The sequence below is a fragment of the Primulina huaijiensis genome, chromosome 18 (assembly GCF_012295235.1).
Source record: "Primulina huaijiensis isolate GDHJ02 chromosome 18, ASM1229523v2, whole genome shotgun sequence".
Lineage (NCBI taxonomy): Eukaryota > Viridiplantae > Streptophyta > Magnoliopsida > Lamiales > Gesneriaceae > Primulina > Primulina huaijiensis.
In genome coordinates this window covers 2,820,425-2,841,257 of record NC_133323.1, presented here as the reverse complement: position 1 = coordinate 2,841,257, position 20,833 = coordinate 2,820,425, and the positions used below count along the sequence as shown (strand labels likewise).

The 20,833-nt window shown below is 35.6% G+C and overlaps 3 protein-coding genes across 4 annotated transcripts; 1 reads left to right on the top strand and 2 right to left on the bottom strand.

Moving 5' to 3' along the window:
• Window positions 1-615: 615 nt before the first annotated feature.
• Window positions 616-4,478, bottom strand: LOC140965207 (uncharacterized). 2 transcript variants are annotated; one of them, XM_073425329.1, is made up of 7 exons: window positions 3,899-4,476; window positions 2,333-2,378; window positions 1,989-2,038; window positions 1,818-1,859; window positions 1,454-1,567; window positions 988-1,066; window positions 616-898 (listed from the first exon to the last, which is right to left on the bottom strand). In XM_073425329.1, the coding sequence occupies exons 1-7, from the start codon at window positions 4,402-4,404 to the stop codon at window positions 860-862; spliced, it is 876 nt and encodes a 291-aa protein (XP_073281430.1). In that variant the 5' UTR covers window positions 4,405-4,476; the 3' UTR covers window positions 616-859. The 2 variants fall into 2 exon arrangements, with proteins under 2 accessions (XP_073281430.1, XP_073281431.1); XM_073425330.1 differs by lacking the exon at window positions 988-1,066 and having other exon boundaries at window positions 3,899-4,478.
• A 3,532-nt stretch (window positions 4,479-8,010) lies between these two features.
• LOC140964763 (external alternative NAD(P)H-ubiquinone oxidoreductase B1, mitochondrial-like) lies at window positions 8,011-16,380 on the bottom strand. Its single transcript, XM_073424692.1, has 10 exons — window positions 16,247-16,380; window positions 12,665-12,938; window positions 12,219-12,425; window positions 11,862-12,112; window positions 11,555-11,774; window positions 11,298-11,402; window positions 10,420-10,683; window positions 10,219-10,340; window positions 8,374-8,493; window positions 8,011-8,283 (listed from the first exon to the last, which is right to left on the bottom strand). Exons 1-10 carry the CDS (start codon window positions 16,324-16,326, stop codon window positions 8,196-8,198), a joined length of 1,731 nt encoding a protein of 576 aa, XP_073280793.1. The 5' UTR covers window positions 16,327-16,380; the 3' UTR covers window positions 8,011-8,195.
• Window positions 16,381-16,849: 469 nt separating this feature from the next.
• LOC140964031 (uncharacterized) lies at window positions 16,850-19,238 on the top strand. The gene is made up of 6 exons (XM_073423515.1): window positions 16,850-17,087; window positions 17,210-17,430; window positions 17,716-17,944; window positions 18,455-18,540; window positions 18,630-18,721; window positions 18,820-19,238. Exons 1-6 carry the CDS (start codon window positions 16,992-16,994, stop codon window positions 19,068-19,070), a joined length of 975 nt encoding a protein of 324 aa, XP_073279616.1. The 5' UTR covers window positions 16,850-16,991; the 3' UTR covers window positions 19,071-19,238.
• Window positions 19,239-20,833: the final 1,595 nt, after the last annotated feature.

Here is a 20,833-nt window from a genome sequence, read left to right as displayed (position 1 = left end):
AAAAACGTTATCTTGCAAACCTAAGATGAAAACAAAAAACACGTTAGACATTACATATTTTTAAAGAAAATTTCTTGTTCGATTTGAAGTATTCTAACAAAAACAATTGAGTTAATAATACATTCTCTACACTTGAAATAATAGTCTCAATATATTTTATTATTGTAGGTCATTTGAAATCCACGAGACGATCAATTGACGGTGAATATTTTTTTAGTCATCAACGAGGAGTGTTTTATGTAATTGTCATAAAACATTATTTATTGAGACTTTCGTAAGATGGAACTAAATTTTTATTACACGTAATATCTGTCATTGTCTCATGGGTTTTATGAAATCACACATTCTAAAATTTAATATTCGTCTTAACGAAAGAGATGGTAGATATAATATAATAATACAAATTATATCCGGCTCGATCCACCCATGTCGGAGAGTGTTTCTATGATTAGGTGATTATTACACAGCTCTTACATCATAAGACGTAATTGAGGCACCAACTAAATCGATCTATTACTGCTTTTAATGAGCCAATAACAGGTAAAATGCGTAATAGGATATGAAAAGGTGTCCACACAAGTGTAATGGGTCGCCTAAACATATGTAGCTTCCACGTCTAGATAAGCACTAGGAAACACAAGGAACATGGAATCAAGAAACACAAGTAATAAATCCACTCATGCTTAGTAACTATAGTTCTGCTTGACCTTTTACATAGCAATATCTGGGTCCAGCCTTCTCTGGATAGCAGCCGCCGCCGCCTACGAATTCGAAGTTGAGACCACGACTAAAGACTCCTTTAAAACTAAATCATTGTTATTCTCACCTCGAAGTTACCAAGTTTGAATTGGAACGCCATCTATTCCCTCAGCAGAGCTTGCTCTTTCATTGCTTGAGCCTAGAAATTACGACAGTGAAACAAGTGATCCATGTGTTTCAAATATGCAGTTAGATGGAGAGAGATAAGAATCTTCGAACAAACGATACCATTCCACTTCGCATGGAACCCTTTAATGCTACCACTTGTTCTTCCTTCTGTCTTTCCCGTTCTATCCGAAGTTCTTGCCTGAAAATCAGGCATAGAAGAAAACAGCGAATAAGACACCATTTGTTGAAAAACAGTCTTGGTTAACCGAAAAAATTTAAGACAACATTAAGAATATGATCACTGCTAGATTTAGCATTATACTTCATAGCAACCACATAGTATTAGATATGGAAGAAGATGCGCAGTATTTTGACCTAATGTTTATCAGAAAGCATATTATTTTAATTGTGCGAGTTCAAAGATAAGAGCCAAAATCAATTTTCTGCTCTATAAAACATAAATTCAATGATGATAGTTCCTTGGCCACAGCCTACAGGCTACATATTAGAACTCTTTGCAAACGGATAACATGGTTAGTATCCGAATGTGGAAGTGGATAAACATTTGCTAAAATTTAACACTAACATCCGCTGTTCTTCATCATCGAACACAGTTCGTTCTGTGTCTTGAACCTTTGAATATTCCCTTTTCTCTTCCTTTTTCATTTTAGCAAGATAGTAAGCATCAAGATCATAATATCTGCACCATGAATAATAGAGGGAAAATCAATGTCCAGAAGAAACAGTGCCTTATTTCTTTCATTTTCAGCAATATTTTTGGGAAGTGCAAATAGCAAAGGATGCTCTCTAAAAATAAGACAACGCCCCTCACTCCTTGGGCTAACACAATGTATCACAACCCAAGTACGAAGAAAAACCAACAATAACAAGGGAGAGGAGAAAAATAATAGATTTGAAAAACCAACAAGTTATTATTAAGGAAGCCTCACTTTTTTGATGGAAATGTAGCCGTGTTATGATCCTCCATGAAACTGCAAATACATATATGTATCAATTGTTAGATAATAGTGAAGGTCATCAACGCAATATTAAAGCCATCCTTATTCATCTATCAAACCACTGTATTCGTACACAATACTAACTAAAATAATGAAAATTACTCTTTAAACAGCTGCCTCTCTTCCCAATTAGGCAGACTTTCCAGATTCACCTGTCCAAACATATAAAAGTTTTGGATTTTTAATCAGGGTAAACCCGAGAAAGTACTTTAATAACTGATGCATAAAGCTTATGTATCTCACAAATCTGATGGATCAGATGAAATGGCACCATGCATGCATGATTCACAGCAAATCATTATGCAATTTTCCCATGTGAATGCCACAAAATTTGTAATGGGATGCAAGTGCACTAGAATTTCAGCTGAACGTCATAAACATAGCCCACACGGAAACATGTTTCTGGTTCAGGAAGAAAAAAACTCAGATTTGACAAAAAGGGTTACCTGCTTCACTTCTACTAACCACGCAATAAACTCTGGCATTTTATTCCTGAAATAAAACAATTCTGTCAAACAATTGTCTCAAAAGCGGCCAAACTATACAACATCAAATATCAAAAAAACATCTGCAGATCACATCAATGCAGGACTAAAAGACCCTACATCTTGCATGAAACAGGAAATTGGAAGAACAAAATATCTACATTTGTAAAATAGCAGTTTCAGACTTTCGAATTGACAATGACCAAGTTGTGCTTGCTCTACCAACACCGCAGAGAGGTTAAGAACCTCATATAAGACATCGTAAGTCACCATTATCCAATAATCCAATTCAACCAAATAGTTAAAAGGTGAAATACACAGTCTGACCAATTGTTCTCCACCAATTCACTCCAGACATAAATTCGCGCAGGGTTTCTTCTACTGTAAAAAATATTCATGGGGATGCAAAATTTCTCACTAAATTCCACTGAAACATTCACCTTCAATAATGCAGCAACTTCCACTGCTATTTCATTATATAATCAGTATGCATGTTGCACAATGGAATTGTCCACTTTGAGCCTAAACCTTCATGGATTTGTTTTTGTATTTTACCGAAAAAGTCTAATACCAATGGTGATATCTTTACATTTTATTAACCCATTATCTTCCTTCTGTATTTCCAACAATCATTTCCTCGAACAAAGCACCGTCATTATTCTCATGGTCCCGGTGTTACGTGAAATACTTGAACCACCCCAGTCTCGAAAGCTCATCACGGATTTACTCAGAGCTCCCAGTGTTACGTGAAATATTTGAACAGCCCCAGTCTCGTAAGCTCATCACGGATTTACTGAGAGTTCTCATCTACTTTGTTTAAGTAATAAAGCAACCATGTATTACATCCACATGACTCGATCTAAGCTTGGCTCTATACCACTTGTTGTACAATAAAACCACATCTCACCACAATAGTATGATGTTGTCCACTTTGAACCTAAACCCTCGTGTATTTGTTTTTTACCAAAAGAACTCGTACCAATAGAGATATATTTCATCTTATTAATCAATGATCTTTCAATATATTTTCAAGGTAGAAATTTGGTTGAATTCTCTACATTACATACAGAGAAGGGACTGACATATGTCGAAACATCACAAAGGTGAACTACAAAATAATTATGACAATTTGGGACCAACTTTTGTGACAGAAAGACGTGAACATCCAAGCAATCCTGGCAAGGCAGTATATGATTGCACCATTTAAACAGTCTGCACGAACTTCAACTCTTTCAGACCATTACTCTATGACCGAGCCTCTTTCAGAGCCTTGTTCGCTTGTTAGCTCGTCTCAATTCGTATATAAAAACATCTGCAGATTCATTTGTCAAAGCAGAAACAGACAACCGCATTCAGCTGCTTCTTACTTCCGAGCGCCATTTTTAGCTTCAAATTATTACCGATACCAACCAAGAAAAAAAATCACACCAAAACACTACATACATAACCTATTCTCAATCAGAAAAAGAGAAAAGAAAAGAAAGCTAATGTTAAAATTACGAAAAATAAAAGAATGAGTAAACGCACCACATATCAGTTTCTTTGATAATTCCATACTTTCCCCACGAGTTGGTGACGGCACCTTTCTTCCCCTTATCTTTCTCTTTCTTCTTATCACGACTTTTCTTATCCTTCCTCTTCTTCTCTTCTTCTCTTCTCTTCCTCATCTTCTTCTCCTTCCTCTCCTTCCTCCGGCGCCTCCTCTCCTCCTCCGAATCCGATGAGTAGTCAGACTCGGATTCCGATTCAGAGGATTCCGACTCTGAATCGTAATCCGAAGATGACGAACAAGAATCACTGTCTCCAGACCGTTTTCTATTCAAACCGGAGGTTCGGGTTCTACTCTTACTGCTCATGCTTCGTTTTCTCCTAGCTTCTGATTTTCTAGATCCCTCTTCGAGGTCGGTGTCTGAGTCGGAGTCTGGGTCGGGTTCTGACTCGGAATCATAATTGGATTTGGACGTGCGGTGGCGGTGTTCTGACGGAGCGGCTCCGTTGGCCGCTTCGGCGGTTTGGTGCTTGTCCTTGCCCATTTTTCACTTGACGGTGCGGGAAATCGAGAGGAAAGAGCTCTCAGCTCCTTATAAGAAAGACATAGCTAATGTCGTTAGGGCGACTCTACGATAAATAACGGAAAGAGATTAATGTTTTTTGGTATAAATAATAATTATCCATACTCACTCATTATTTTGTAAACAAGTATTTTATGAAAACAAGACTGGTTTTTTATTAGTGAAAATTATATGATTGTATTTTTTATATATTTCCTAAAAGCCCCGTTAGAAAGTGCAAGAAGATATATTTTATGCTTTTCTATTAGAAAAATATCAATTCGAACACTTTTGTAAAACAAATACTACATCGATGTGTTCACTTTAAAAAAATTGTTTTCATTTAGATTGTTCATGATGTCTCGGAAAGAACTCGGGCCATTCTCTGACTCGGACAGAGTAAGAGATCAGGAATTTGAGCTACCGGGGAGAACTATCTTGAGTAAAAAAAGGTTCTTATATAAATCATATCTAGGTATGCAACAACTAGAGAAGTTGATTAAACCAACAAATACTCATACAAGTCTAGCTCCCACCCTAGCACGAGCTATGTAAGAAGGCTAAGATAATGGATCAAGGACCATGTTTATGCCCTCACATCATGACCATTGCCCTAACATATCAGAACAGACATTGACTTTGGGCCAACAAGTATGGATCACCATGTCTCGAAATCATTAATATTTCAATCAACACACGTAGGGGCGATGTGACGAGACTAGAAGAAATATAAATTATCGGTCGTAACATTGTTAGAAGACAGGGCGTGGGCAGCTGTCTAATCATGAGGAGTGACCGCACTGAAATCAAGGTCATCGTTACTTTTCTCATATAAATACTCAAATTTGCTCGATTATTAGGGATATTCACTCAACATTTCCACAAGCACTCACTATATATTCTCTATACAACAATTTCTTTTGTGCGGATATTCAACTGACTTGAGCGTCGGAGTGGCTACGTCGAAAACCCTTTCGGCACACCACTAACGTTCTTTGCTCTTTAAATGTACAGATTATCCAACCCGGGAGCACTTTTGCCCGGTCACTAGCATTCGCAAGAAAAGAACATAACTCAATCCAGTAAATTGCCCACCCAGCTCACCCATTATAGTCTGACATCATTATTGGCGTCGTATGTGAGAAGTCATGTCTATAGACGTAGATATAGTTTCCACTTGAAAAATCAATTCGGATGGATGATTCCAAAAGGGAGACCACAGACTCAGAGGTCCCCCGAGAAAATCCGCCCCATCAGCAAACTTTTGCTATCAATCCAGAGCAGCTGACTCTGTGGATAGCAGTGGCTGTTCAAAAAGCTATAGTAGATAAGTTGCCTCCCCGTAGCAGCCACATCCACCAAGATGAAGGATCTGATGATGAATCTCATCCTCGGGACAAGACAAAAAGGAAGAGATACGGGGTTGAGCACCCGAGGCGTCAAACTCGTCAATTATCTATCTACACGGTTCTCGACACAGGCACTCAACTCGTAGGACATCAGATTTTCCTCGTAAATCAACATAGAAGAAGAAAACTATGCCCCTCCATGAGCTCCTGGCTTCAAACATAAGGTTCTCGAGTCTTATAGTTGTTGGGGAGCTCGGGCTGGGCCGTAAGCTTGGATTGAAAGCCAATCGGCCAACTGGGAGAAGAAACGAGGTTAATAAAAAAAGGTACCGTCATTTTCCAGCCCTTCAATGAAGAGGATATGACATCAAAGAATTGGCTGTTTACTCGAGCATTCAGAGAAAAGATACGGTGGTCGAACCGGCATACAAAGAAGTAACAGAGGATGAGGGGGTTAATTAAGAGATTATGCATTTTAAAGAGCGAATAGGTCAATGTCATTATGCGTAAGAAGTTGGGATGTAATTGATTTAAAGGGACCTAAGAAAACTAGACATCTCAATATAGAAAGAAGGGATGTGAAACTAAAGACCACTATGGGCTTGGTCGCGAAAAAAGTACAGAACCCCTCCGAGGACCGGTCAGCTCGGTCCGAGGGATCAAGAATGAGGAAAGAGCAAGAAGAAGGGATAGATCCAAGAACTTGAAGGTCTTCGTCGGCCCCCGAACGTAGAGTACTGGCCACAGTAGAAAACCATGGGGTACCCGGGGCCTCGGTCTTTGTTTTGGAGGGAGCACGAACTTTGCCATTACTTTTCTCACAGACAGCCTGGTGGACAGTTTTCAATTTTTGGGATTTCTTAGAAGGAAGGGCGGTGAATAGTTTTTAGAGGTAATGGGGGAGAGGTAGCACAAGACGCAGAAGGGGTAGAGTCGGAGTGCAACGTGGTGCGGACTCTAGGTCCAAGGAGCCATGAGCTTTGGCACTCGAAGTAGAGGAGGTAGAGTTTGATATGTTTAGAAGGAAACAAAAAACTTACGAGAATGAAGGAGATGAGAAAGCGGCCAGAATTGACGAAATGGATTTATTGGAGAGGAGCAAAAGAAGTCGGAATCACAGGAGCAGGAGAACAAGAATGCGATAATGCAAAAGTGTAAGATGATGTAAGAAGGTAAGTATTTATAAGCGAGAGAAGAGCGGTCCTAGCCATTGATCTCAAAGTAAATGGACGGACGAGATGAACATCCGAAATTGAACCAGGTCACCCGAGAAGACGAAAAGTCGGGTCATGAATACAAAGCAACGTCTCTCAGATTTCTTTATTTTCAACTGTTACAGCTTACGTCATGTCTTTATCAGCCCTAGCCCCACCTAAAATTCAAACTATAATTGATCTTCCGCCCAAGTTCAATATGACCATTCGGGACAGTGAATAAGACTCTAGCTCAACTATTAAAGGAGGTAGTAGTGATGCCACGGAAAGAACCCAGGTCATCTTCGGACTCAAGCAGAGTAATAGATCAGGAGCCTGGGCCTACCTAAGGGAGAATCAACCGGGTAAAGAAAGTGCTTTTATATAAATCATATATGAGTATCAACAACTAGGGAAGCTGATTAGACCAAGAAGAACAAGATAATAGATCAGAGACCTTGTCTATACCCTCATATCTTGACCACTGCTCGAGTATCTCTAGACAGACATCGACTCTGGACCCAAAAAAGAACCCTTTTGGCCGGTCACCAGCATTCGCAAGAAAATAAGATAGTGAGGTAAATTCTCCACCAAACTCACCCAATTTAGCCGAACATCATCAGTTTTTGTTTGGATTACGAGATATATGGATTTCAAATGACATTCGTATTAAAATCCACATAATTCTATTGAAATCGTATAACTTAATATAAAATAAATTTAAAATTCACTTCAATTTGTCTTTCCAAACAAATTAATAAATTTCACCCCTAAAAATAACAATGATAAAACCATAGAGTAGTTGAACAAGAATAAAGATAGAAACCTAATTATTAATCAAACTAAAGAGGATGACACTATTCCTGATTAGATATCATTGCACATTTAACCTGCAAAAATTGATTGTATTTCACAATCATGTACGTGAGTCATGACCAGAATGACTTTGCTAGAGAAATCACTTGGTATCTAAAAATTATTTGGTCGAAACAAGAAATTGGCTTGGTTTGAAAAAATCAGTAATAATATAATGGAGGCAAATAGCATGAAGAATAATAACAATTTTTGCACAATAAAATACGCAAGTGGTAAATCTTGAAAACCATACAGCGGATCCATTCATATTTGAGATGAGATGCAGAACGAGAACTACATAGATACAGACACGATCAGCAGAAAAAGTAAACTCCAGTCACCAAAATTATTCAAAACCAGTATTTCTTCTAAGAACTCAGATACGACTTGAATCTCTCCCAAACAAGAATCTCCTCGACCAGTCACCAACTACAAGAAACCGTGTACGCCAGCTAACTTGCTTACTGCATGCAAATAATTCACCATAAATCGACAAATTTAGCCATCCAAGTTTAAAACCATTAGCTTCATTGAACACAAAGCTAATTACTGACCTTGCATACACAGAATACCAAAGCCATTGCGTACTACGACCCATGGAAACCCAGTCTCCAGGCAGCTCCGCAGCTGTTTGTTCCCCACCAAGTGGTGCGAACTGACCAAGATGTCGATACCTGAAATTCAGAATATTTGAAGCATTTTGAGATCTAATGTTACAAAACTACATAATATATGAAAAGCAAGTAAGAGAGACATCATTTGGCTCAATTATGAAACAGATTTCAGCTGGAAATGCATCCAAGACAAGTTTTAAGTTGCAATAGGTTTAATACACCTGAACAAAATATCATTCTTGGTTAAAATTTGTAGTAATCCCTATTTCTTATTCAGTGTAAATCTACTGGAGATTCCACATACACGCATCTCTCAAATCCTTGGAGTTGATACATGTTGTCTACAAAGAATTTCCATATGGATAAAACTTGAACATGCCCCTAATATAAACATTTGAGTTCTAATCAAAATGAGAATGTTGATAGAATTCAAATATGCATGAAATCAATTGTTTTCTAGAACCACTTAGATGGACATAGACACACAAACAAGATGTTTTCCATGGACATTGAGAGCATCAAAAATTCTTCCACTTTCCTTGACATAAAATCTATCAAGGTACTCAAGCCATAAGATAATGTCTTGAGCTAGACACTTGGAACTCTTTCCCCACTTCTCGAACCTCTTAGGTCGATCAATGTAGATTTTGTTCACGAAAACCGTTGGCGGTAGGAGTTGGTTACTGTAGCCACTGGCGCATCTTTGTGCACTAAGAAATATGACAGAGCACACTACTTTCCAAATCTAAACTTAGTTAAACATAGTCTATCCATCTTTATCAAATTTGCCGGTTTGGCAAATAATTAATTTCTTAATCCCATAACCAAGCACATTAGAGTTAGGTAACTTATTGGGCTTGACACGTATTCATAAATAAAAATAAAGAAGATTAAAAAGCATACTGACAATGAAACGAAACATAGTTTTCCAAAAATCTAGTCAACAAACACCCGAAAAAGATTTTCTCATTGAGAACGACTCTAACATGAATATGCCGTCGTTTCATATTACAAACTAACTTCAACTCACAATCCCTGTGCTGCAAATTCAAGTCTACCAATGCATCTGTATTTCCATCCATTTAAGATGTTTCTTAAAGATCTTCGTAAAAGATCACTAGGACCATTGGAAAGCTCGTGGAATTATCCTCTTCTCAGCGTCGACTTAAGCCTCCTTCTTATGCTTCATAAAAATTTTTGCTAATGGAATCAGTCAAAGCCAAGTATTTAGTCTCTATATCGAAGGATTCATTATGCTTTAATGAAATCTATAACTTTTCAAAAAAAGGAAATAGATACTGCTCGATCATAAACAGAAAAAAGAATGCAGCATTGTCTAAGGTTTAGAAAAGGAAAAGGCAAGAATGCTAGAAAGGGCACAAGGCAGGAGTGCATACACCATAAACAAGAGATGAAACTATATTTTATCTCAAATGGCACCGTTTAATTAATTAAATTCCAACTTTCTGTTTGTAATCGGCAAGGTCATCTCATCTCCGTTGGACTCTGTCTCAAATAAACATCCCAATGATCACTAAATAGTTTACGTCACATATACTAATACTTAGTGAAAAATGTTTAATCTCCTCTGCTTTCAGTTGAGTGGCCTATAGTTTCATTTCAGGATAAAAAATAAAATAAAATTGTTTACTAAAATGAACTAAAGAAATAGATGTTCAATGTAAAAAATTGCCTCGTATGAACTAAAAAATCAGTATGATGGTGTTCAAAATAAAAATCGACAGATGCACATGATTAAAAAAACAAATGACAAGAAAAGCTTACTGAAAGGGGAGAAATTCATGTCGACCTCCACTTCTGAACTTACGAGGACCTTCTGGCTGCTGTTCACATTTCTTCCTCATATTAAAGCACCTAGAAAGGTATGCTCCTTGTTGAGCAGCAACCTTGTACATAAGATACTAAATTGAAACTCGGTAGGTGAGAAGCAAAAGGACGGAAAAATGGACAGCCCAGCAAACTTACTTGAGCAGTAGCAGGAAGGCTCTTCATCTGTTTATCACAGACTGAGAGTGCTAACTTGAACTCTTCAATATTTACCTCTTTTTTATTATTTCCATATATATCTTGCAGAAAGTCAGTAACTTCAAGCAGATGTTTACTCTTCAAATACAGTTCCACCTGAGGGTAACGTATGATGATATCTTCAATCACATCTTGAAATTCTTCCATAGTTAGGGTACCAGAATTGTCTTTGTCCGCAGCTTTAAATATGGCTGATATATCTTCCTGAAAAAACAACAGTTGATGATGGCAATGCAGTACTATAGAAAAATCTACTCCTGTAACCTAGAGTATTAAACTGGAGGTTTATATTCTACCTTAACAAATCTAATGAAGGACATGAAGTCGTTTTATGAAACTACAATAAGATTGTTACACTGTGCACTGGCTGCTTATAAATAAAAGGAGAAGGCAACAACCGTTTCTGCACATATATTCCTATATTTCCATTTGTTTGTACTCCTTTCTGTAATCCTAACTTCAAGATCATACATTATCATTTTATTTACAGTTGGTGAATGAAAACTATTCTCATAAAAAATTTATTCCGCTTAATATAAAGTACTCAAGTACATTTTCCTGCTGATTTAATATGTTGGTCCTTAAAACTTAAGAAGAAACTGCTTATTTTGATTGTTGTTTCTCAAGCTTTAAAAAGATGATTCAAAGTGACCTGGAAAGAGGGATGACTTACTAAGAAGGTATAAACGTATTCAGTGTTCTGGTATTTTATAAAATTATCAGAGAATGAATTTGTAAGATGGAAGGTGTCATGGTAATTCAAATCTAACAAATGTTGCCTATAAAATAGACAAAATAATGTGCAAATCGAAATTTACCATGACTTTACGTTGATCTACAGTGGCACAATCACCAAGGGCAAATACATCCTCACATCCCTTCACTCGCAACCATTCATCAATCGCAAGGATACGCCTGGTGCCCTGCAAGTAGAACGCCCAGTCACTGTGTGTATGTACTCATCTGGACCACAATTAACAAAAGCGAGTACATGATGACCCGGAATCAATTAATCAATAACAATGTGTGCAGATATATGATAGGTAAAAAGAATAAATCACAATTCAAAACATACCTGGCCAATTTGTTCCATGAAGTCCTTCACAACGGGCCGAGTCCCAACACCAGTTGACCATACAACCATTCCATGTGGTATAGAAACATCCTCCCCCGAAACCTTTTTCTTCATGTTGATTGTTCTGTCTGAAACACTCATGACTCTATGTCCTGTTAAAACTTTAATACCATCTCTTTGGAATTTCTGCTCCGCAAATGAGCTAATCCTTTCATCAAACCTGCAGACACATGAGATACCACAGTTTCTGAGTCATTCTCTGCTTCCCAACAAGAAACACCGAGAAAGTATGGCTACCATTACTTACGTGTTCAAGATGTGATCGCCAGATTGGATCACAGTTATGTTTACAAAATCTTTAACTGAGGGATAAATTTTTACCAAATCATCATGTACAAAATCATGCAGCTCTGCTGCAAATTCAACACCAGTCGGACCCCCTCCAACTATTACAAAGTGGAGGTTAGTCTGTCGCTCGTCATCAGTCAGCCCTGGAAGCACGGCTTTCTCAAAACAATCTATCACTGTCCTCCGAATTCTTTGAGCATCCTCTACTTCCTGCATGAAATTTAATAACTTTCTGGTAAAAGGTATAAAAGCACATGGCAGCTGAATTTATTAATTAAAGAACATCTTAGTTTCAATCTTTGAATATGGACAATACCTTGAGAAAATGGCAGTTCTCCAATACACCAGGAGAATTAAAGGTGTTTACTTGTGCTCCACATGCTATAACCAAGAAATCGTATTCTAAAGAAAAGTCATTATTCCCAGCTAAATTTCCATCAACACTGGACCTGCAGAAAATGTGCTTGCTCACAGGATCGATCTTAAGGCATTCTGCCTCCCAGTACCTAACTTCTCCATTTCTCTGTCAATAAAAATGGTAAAAAGCAAACAGGTAAATATCCTCCGATCAATTTTAAAAAAAAAACCTAGGCAAAACAACAAAAAGGTTCTTATGAAAAACATGTAAAATCATTCAACAATAATTGAAAGGACAACCAAAATTAGTTGAAAACATACCCAGATAACAAAACAAATAGGAAATACGCCATGAAAAGTTGAAGAACGAGACATAATAAACAAATTTCTTCAAACATAAATTACCTTTTTTATCATGTTCCGAACTGGTTCTACAATGCTTCGTGCCTCAACTGTTCCACATGTCACACTAGGTAACAATGGCGTAAATGCAAAGTAATTTCTGGGTGAAACCACCTGAACATCATACGATGAAATATCCAGATCTTTCAGGAAGCTAACACCAGCCCAGCCTGTTCCAAGCACTACCACTCTTTTCTTTTGTGTTTCATTTAGATTTTTTGTCACTGATATACCACCATCTGAAGGTGATTCTGCATATGCAATCAGGCCTCCGCTACTGTGAACAGGCAGAAAAAAGGCAAATATACAATTTCAATTTGCTGAAAACATGAAGAGAATGATTAAGTTCATGTACTTTTAATGTAAATCATGTGATAAGAATACATATAAAATTGAAACTTTGCTAAGTGGATAAAAGAAATTGCATATTCTTAAATGAGTTATATAATCATGGAAAAGTAACAATGTGATCGATGAATGAATCGGTCCTACATCTGTCAATCTTGATATCAGGAACCATAGTACCAAAACAAATCAACTTTGCAAGGATAGTTTCATGTAAGCATCAATAAAATGATCGATTGGGAGATAATTGAGCTACAATAGCTCGGTTTTTAAAATATTGAACACCGATAAATTAAATCGAGTTTAATTTCAAATCAAGCAAAAGACACTCAAAAAAATCATTCATAGAAACCTATTAAATATTTTGAAAAACATTTGAAAGATATGCAAGTTAAATGTGTAAAAATGTTTTGGTTGAAGCATTTTATCAAACACTTTGTATGCAATACCTTGGTATTTGAAAAAACATAAAATGCTTCAACAATGCATCTTAAAAATAGTAGCAATAATTAAATGCAATAAATAAATAGACACAAATTTTTTTATGGATGTTCGGAGATTAACAACTCCTACGTAACCCCATCTTCCACCTAAGAAAGATTCACTAAAAGACTTTGATTTATACAACTCCTTGTACAAAATCATTTTAACTTAGGACTTATCTATTGTCTAATTAAAACTCCCAGCACATTCGATTGTAGGCCATAACCTCACACTCCAATAATGTTTAACGTCTCTTATGTCAATACTACAAACACAATTTTTAATGTCTTTGTGTGAAGACCCACTAATCTAAACTTTGAAGCTCAACTCTCACGTATACTCGTGAGTGGATTGTGTGTGAGTATTTAATCTATTACAGTGTGTATTTATCTTTCAAATGTATCCCCACACACAAAGGAAAAGCTCTCACTAAACTAATAAATCTATTAAGACTTCCCTTCTTGGGTTTGCTCTCATTCTAGCTAATATTCTTCATATATGATGCTCATGCTTTGAATCTTTTTCCAAAGCTTGTATTTGATCTTCAATATGTTGTATTTATTGCCTCCAATAGTGATATAGACATTATATACAAGAATATGACCGTTTGGCAATGTTGTGTACGGATTCTGACATTGCAACGGTCAAATTCGTATTTCTGGCCATTTTGCGAAACTGGGTTGTTGATGGTCTGATCTGATCTGATGCGCTTGGGTCTGTTTGTTCTGCCATCATATCATTTTGGTCTGATATGGTCGATCTGTTTGTTCTGACTTGAGCTGAACCAAGTCAAGCTGATCAAGTCGAGCTGCTCTGTTCTTTTTATTATAACTTTTGATTCATCGATTTTTGGACAAAGTGGTAAACATAAAAGTTGTAGTCCTTTATATTAGCTTTCTATGGAATCAAGAATCACTCAATTCCAATTTTGTATAAGAGAGATGCTCAACAGATCAAACAGTTAGCAATCTTGAACATGCTCTTCATTCAGTGAAGAATCAGCAATTTCATTATGGTTTATCAGCTTCTTATGATCCAATTCAAACTTTGACTTGTGAAGATGATTTGTAGATCATTCTCGTATCTTTGTAACACATACCGAATCGTTTCATTTGAATAACTGAGCTGCGAGATATGACCAATATACCAGAATTGGTCAGACTGAGCTGGTTGTTGTTTCTGTTTCCATCAACTCGATCTTGCGACTAATATTTCGCCTGGATAACGTCTGAATTAACTTAGCTGTTGTGAAATATGACTTGTGTATAATTGAGTTTCTATTCAATCGTCTTGGCGACTTGTCATTTGCATCACCTAACTGTAAGATATCGTCAAAAAACTGCAGCTCGCCAGATTTTTAGTTTGATTGCTTTCGAATTTCAACTTCCAACTTGACATAGCAACTTCATTCTTGAATAAATATATTACAAATGCAATACCAAATTTTGTAATCATCAAAATCAAGATTCCTTGTATTTGTCAACCCAACAATCAACTAAGTTGAAACATCCGATGCATGTATTAAACATTGCTGACTAAGTTCTAAGTAAAGTCTCGATTAAATTCCCACAAGAAAAAACTTTAGGAGCAGTAATATTCATCCAAGAGGTAGCGTAAATATTTCACAATAAACAGGTAGGATATTGTCTCCAGAACTGAAATTGAATTTAGAAAATAAAGCTGCTGCATATAAAATTTTTAAAAATGCATTAAAAAATTATCAACCAGGATTGCATCTTTCGAGCTCATTGTAACTTTAGCAAAAGACTGACTTTCACATAAGTTTTCAAACTGATAGAACATTCACGAAACAGAATCGAATGCTAACCATCAAAGTTAGATTTAACCAGGGACAAGAGTTCGGGTATTTTTTTTGTTACTTTTGTATATTAGAGCATTAAATTAGGACATTCAAATAATTTCTCAGGCAACATCGAGAAATTAATTCCTCAGTTGTCACCGGAAAAAATCGTAATGTTAGTAGCCCTTGTAATACTTCAACTTTGTGTAAACCCGTATCAAAAATTTTAAAATGTGTTTATGCTAAAGCAAAAATCAGTCGAGCATAGAATTATCAACCATCAATAACCTACAATTTATGGTGAGTCTGAACACAAAAGCACCAAAATAAAGAAAAGCTCTATGTAGCAGGCTTTTTAAATGAATTTTTTAAAATAAAAGTTGGAGCGGCTTTATATTTAAACAAGGAAGTTAAATATATTTTTCCATATTTTCTTAAAAAGCTCAAGAGGAAGCACTAAAAGCTTTAAGTTTAGTTTCCTATAAAATACATCATTTTGTTGTATGAAATGCTCGACAAGGAGTTAAAAACTCGTCCAAACATCAAGAAACCACTTAAAAGCATCTTTTGAAAAATAATAATAAGAACATTTTTCAGAAAAAAAATTCTCCATCAAGCACACTTTTAAGCGAAAATTCAAATCATCATATTATCTCGAAGCAACAGAAATCATTTTGAAATGGGGTCGACGATTTACCAAAACAAAAAAACAACCTAATATCGGTAAGCAGAACAATTCCAGTGGAGAACGGGAAAAAGGGTAGACAGTGAAACGCAAGATCTGGAAAAACAAGAAAAACGAAGGACGCAAAAATGGGATTACATTATACAATAACAATTCCAAAATCGAAGCAATCTGAACCTCCCGGAAACAAAACACAGTTACATGTTTACGAAGAATGGTCATAAATCCCAGTCCATGAATAAATAAAAATCTCTATAGGAAGAACTGAAACCTGAGAGAACATAGCACCAACAGCTTGGTGGAAGCAGAGTTGTGGCGGAGAATCCTGCTAAAACAGGCGAGAAATCTCATCTCTTCAGTGTTGTTCGATGATTGGGACGAAATTAAATCTNATATAATCAGTAAGTGAATAATCGCATAACTGATATTATTCATACATATATATTCAGTGGATGTGTATGTGATGATGTGTGTAATAAAACATATAATCAAAGAGGGTGACCTCTCTAAGGTTCTTTATATAAATAACTTTAATTTTTATTTTAGTTAATTACAGCTAAAGCTAGATTTTTATCGGTACCGTCTTTTATATTTCAATATATAAGAAAAACTATTTTTTTAAAAAAAATAGGCAACGAGTCAATTGATTATAATTTTCTCAATTTTTATTCATATCTTCTGGCTTTTCTAGAATTTTTTTTTGAAAATAAAATAAAAAAGAAATTTGGTCTTGACCCTTGTGAGAAAATCTTGTCTGAATGCGCTTTTCCCTTGGATCGGAAATCAGATAGGAGTGGAATTTTGTCCCACTTTTTTTTCCTTAAAATAACAAGGATAAATGATACAGTTGAAAAGGACTCCAGGTCGTTTTTTATCCCAATTAGTTTGTACAAACGTCCTAGCCTTGTAATCTTGTATGCGACTTTTATTCCGTTCTCTCTTTTCTCCGAAACAAAGATTCAGAGCAAGCTCGCTCTCTCTCTCCACCTCTCTGGTTTCTGTGTTTGAAGAAAATAATGCTGTCTTTCGACAAGGAGGTTTCGAAACAATCGAACCTTGACAGCTTCTTGAATTGCACAACACCCGTGGTCCCATCTCGATTCTTGTCCAAGGTTTGTTTCGTTTTTAAAGATTTTTTTTGGCTTTTTTTTTTTTGGCGTATTTAGGTTATGTTTGTAAGTTTTTACTGACTGATGCATCTTTTTCCTTTTTCTGGTTTCACTTGTTTATGTAGAGCGAGATGAGGAAGCTTAATAAGCTATGGCATCCATGGGAAAGGGAGAAAGTTGAGTTCTTCACATTAGGTGATCTTTGGGATAGTTTTGATGAATGGAGTGCGTGTGGGCTTGGAGTTCCAATTATTTCAGATGGTGGCCATAATCTAACCCAGTATTTTGTGCCTTATCTCTCTGCTATTCAAATTTTCACCAGCAGTTCATCTTCAATCGACTTAAGGTAATTGCATCTCCCAATTCTTCTATAAACTGAAATAGTGATCTTTGTTAATGTGATTTCTAGTTCGACAGATGGGCGATTGATTCTTTGCGCGTGTTCATGATGTAAATTAATCTTTCGATTATAAAGAGTGGAGTCTTCTGTATAAGAAGTATCAGGGTAGTGAAAGAGTCTATAGTTAGCTTGTTGTTCGAAATTCTTAGTTCTGCCACTTTGAGTTACATTTCTTATGTTCTGTTCCGAAGATGGTCTATAATGATACATTGAATTGATGATTTATATTAGGGATAGGGAGGATATGGACTCAACAAGTACTGAGACGAGGAATTCTTCCAGTGATTCATTCAGTGATGAGAGTGAGAGTGAGAAGCTGTCAAGATGGGATGGTTGTTCGTCCGAAGAAGGATTGGTCGACCAAGAAAGCTTTTGGAATTCCGATGAACGATTGGGTAATCTTTACTTTCAGCACTTCGAGACATCTTCTCCTTATGAAAGAGTTCCTCTGGTGGACAAGGTGGTTTATCTCTTATTTTTTTAGTGTATCTATGGATTAATTTAGACATCTCTGTATCTTTTCTGGTGTATCTTGAATTGTTACTTGAAAAAGATGATAGCGTGGAAGCGCACCGGAGAATCGAAAAAGGAGATGCAAGTTGTCGCAGATATGATATGATAGAATCAATCAAATTCCTTTTTTGATAGGCATCTAATAAATAGACGTGGAACTTTATACTTTTGAAGGCGAATCAATATATATTTGTCTTGTTTATATTGTAGGGGTCTTAATTCCAGATTTTCGTTAGGCGATTTGATGGCAAACGATTCTTCCTTATATGGGAACTGATTTTTTTTCTTTCAATAATTGCACTCGAGAACATATTCTAGCTTTTACCGAACAATATTTATCTTTGTGCACGGAAACTATGTATGATTCCAGTGAGAATCGTGAACATTCATGCATTGTCTTGTTATTTGACTTGGAGAGATTCAACTATTTTGAAAAATCCAAGTATTTACTTGTCAGGTAAATAGCTTCTCTCAAAGATACCGGGGAATAACAACGTATAGAAGTGTTGATCTTTTGCCCGCTAGTTGGATGGCAGTTTCGTGGTTAGTTTCGCTCCAGCCCTTCTCGCATCACTATATTTGGTGTTGAAGGGATCAAATTCATGTATATGTAAATTGTAATATGAATACAGGTACCCCATTTATCACATTCCTATGGGACGAACCATCAAAAACTTTCAAACATGCTTTCTCACGTATCACACCCTTTCCTCTTCTTTTCAAGGTTTTATCTACATTCCGATACATTTTTTTCGCCTGCCCATGCATTATATTAACACTTATATCGTCTCACAAACAATACTTGAATGCATAATGGAACAGATAGCAGCGAGTTGGAAGATAATATTGAGAACTTCGAGGGGAGGAGAAAATTAGGAGGAGAAAGCATCTCTCTCCGGCCATTTGGATTAGCCACCTATAAAATGCAAGTTGATGTATGGATTTCAGACAAAAATGGGGAAGATGGAGAAAGGCTAGCGTCACTTTTGAGCGTAGCAGATTCTTGGTTAAAGCAATTGCGGGTTCAACACCATGACTTCAACTACTTCATGGGGAGGTTTCTGCAGGGCTAGCTAACAGAATTTGAAACCCAAAATATATTGAATCGCATAGGAAATTCCCTTTTGCTTTGTCGGCATCCGCGGAGAATGAGAGATTTACATGGCAGAGGTCGAAATCCACTCTCTTGTTTGAAATTTTTACCCGCTAGAGATGAATGCATCCATTAAACGATTGGTTTACCTTTTGTTTTTTAGATTTCAATAGCTTCATTTTACTAATTATTATTACAACAATCTTTAGTTCTGGTGGCAAAATATTTTGGACTAGTTCTCCTCCACCACATATAAAAAATTTTGACGTACATTTTATACTAAATATATTTTAAAAGCTTATAATCCTACAAAATCTATTTAATCATTGTCCCCGTCAACCTATCTAATTTTTGGATATTCACAATAAAGCAAATTGAGAAAATGATATCAAATATTTTGTTATTAGGGTCATGGAAGAAGTAGGTCCAAATCGTGTGTGAGAAGAATATACGAAGCAAATTGTGCAAAATGGCGTGGGGCCTATCATGTGGACTTTTTGTTCAATTTCGTTAACGGTCACGGCTGAATTACATTAAACTACTGTTCGTAAGAGTTTTCAGGAAGTCTTTTATTAATTTTAGTTTTTATGAAATTGTTTTTGAGTGTTTGTAAATGTTAATTTTAGGTTCAATTTCTATAATTTTTATTTAAAAATTCGAAGCAAGATTATGAAGGTTTTTTCTTGCTTTTTTTTTTGAGTTTAAAATTATATGTTGACATTTATATCTTTAAAATATTTATCATATTATATTTATTTTTTAAATAATATTTTGTATTTTTATATAATTTACATTTTCAAAATTTCTCTATATATATTTTGTGTGTTTATACAAATTTTTTTTTCATTTTTTATGTTTTTATTTTTATTAATTTTATATATTTTTTTTAAAACATTCATTTTAAAAAAATATATATTAATTTTGATACAATATTCATAAGGTGATAATAATTATATACACATTTTTTATAATGTAAGTATCAAATTTTAGGTAATTAAAAGAGAATTATTTTATATAATTTGAGTATATAATTGTAATTTAACTAAAAATTAGCTTGAAAGCAATTATTCTCCATACACTCAAACTTTAATTTGTATTAGTTTTCGACTTTTCTTTCCAAATACTTTATACTTTAGCTTCACCTCAACTCCAAAAATAATCTTTAAAATAATAATTTTAAAATAAGCAAAGATCTCTAAAACGCTCTCTAAATTTTAGTCATATAAAATCAACTCATGACGATATATCTCTTAGGAGTAGGTCTCTTATGAGACAATCTCACGAATCTTTATCTGTGAGACGGATCAACCATACCAATATTCACAATAAAAAAGTAATACTCTTAACATAAAAAAGTAATATTTTTTCATTGATGACCCAAATAAGATATTCGTCTCACAAAATACAACCCGTGAGATCGTCTCACATAAGTTTTTGACATCTCCTAAAGTATGAGTTGAATATAAATTATATTTTTTTAATATAAATCTTATTGGAGGAATACAAATACCATGACAAAAAGTCTCAAGACTGGAATAATAGATTTCAAATAGGACGTCCTTCAAACTACAAAGCACGTGTTTCAGGACCTACTCCGTCATACATGGTGCTGGTGCTGTCAAATGGGTCAACCCGTCTAGCTGCAAGTTGCAGGCAATAAATGTCAACTCACAAAAAAAAAATTAAAATAAAATAAAATACGAAAGCAACAATAATATTTGATATTTCAAATAAAAATATTTA

Coding starts and splice junctions, on each gene's coding strand:
- LOC140964763 (XM_073424692.1), bottom strand. CDS start 16,326: ATGAGATTTCTCGCCTGTTTTAGCAGGATTCTCCGCCACAACTCTGCT. Junction 12,426..12,664: donor TTCGGAACATGATAAAAAAG/GTAATTTATGTT, acceptor TTTTATTGACAG/AGAAATGGAGAAGTTAGGTA. Junction 8,284..8,373: donor TGGTATTCTGTGTATGCAAG/GTCAGTAATTAG, acceptor ATTTGCATGCAG/TAAGCAAGTTAGCTGGCGTA.
- LOC140965207 (XM_073425329.1), bottom strand. CDS start 4,404: ATGGGCAAGGACAAGCACCAAACCGCCGAAGCGGCCAACGGAGCCGCT. Junction 2,379..3,898: donor ATCAAAGAAACTGATATGTG/GTGCGTTTACTC, acceptor GTTTTATTTCAG/GAATAAAATGCCAGAGTTTA. Junction 1,860..1,988: donor GAGAGGCAGCTGTTTAAAGA/GTAATTTTCATT, acceptor ATGTATTTGCAG/TTTCATGGAGGATCATAACA.
- LOC140964031 (XM_073423515.1), top strand. CDS start 16,992: ATGCTGTCTTTCGACAAGGAGGTTTCGAAACAATCGAACCTTGACAGC. Junction 18,541..18,629: donor AGTTGGATGGCAGTTTCGTG/GTTAGTTTCGCT, acceptor ATATGAATACAG/GTACCCCATTTATCACATTC. Junction 18,722..18,819: donor CCTTTCCTCTTCTTTTCAAG/GTTTTATCTACA, acceptor ATAATGGAACAG/ATAGCAGCGAGTTGGAAGAT.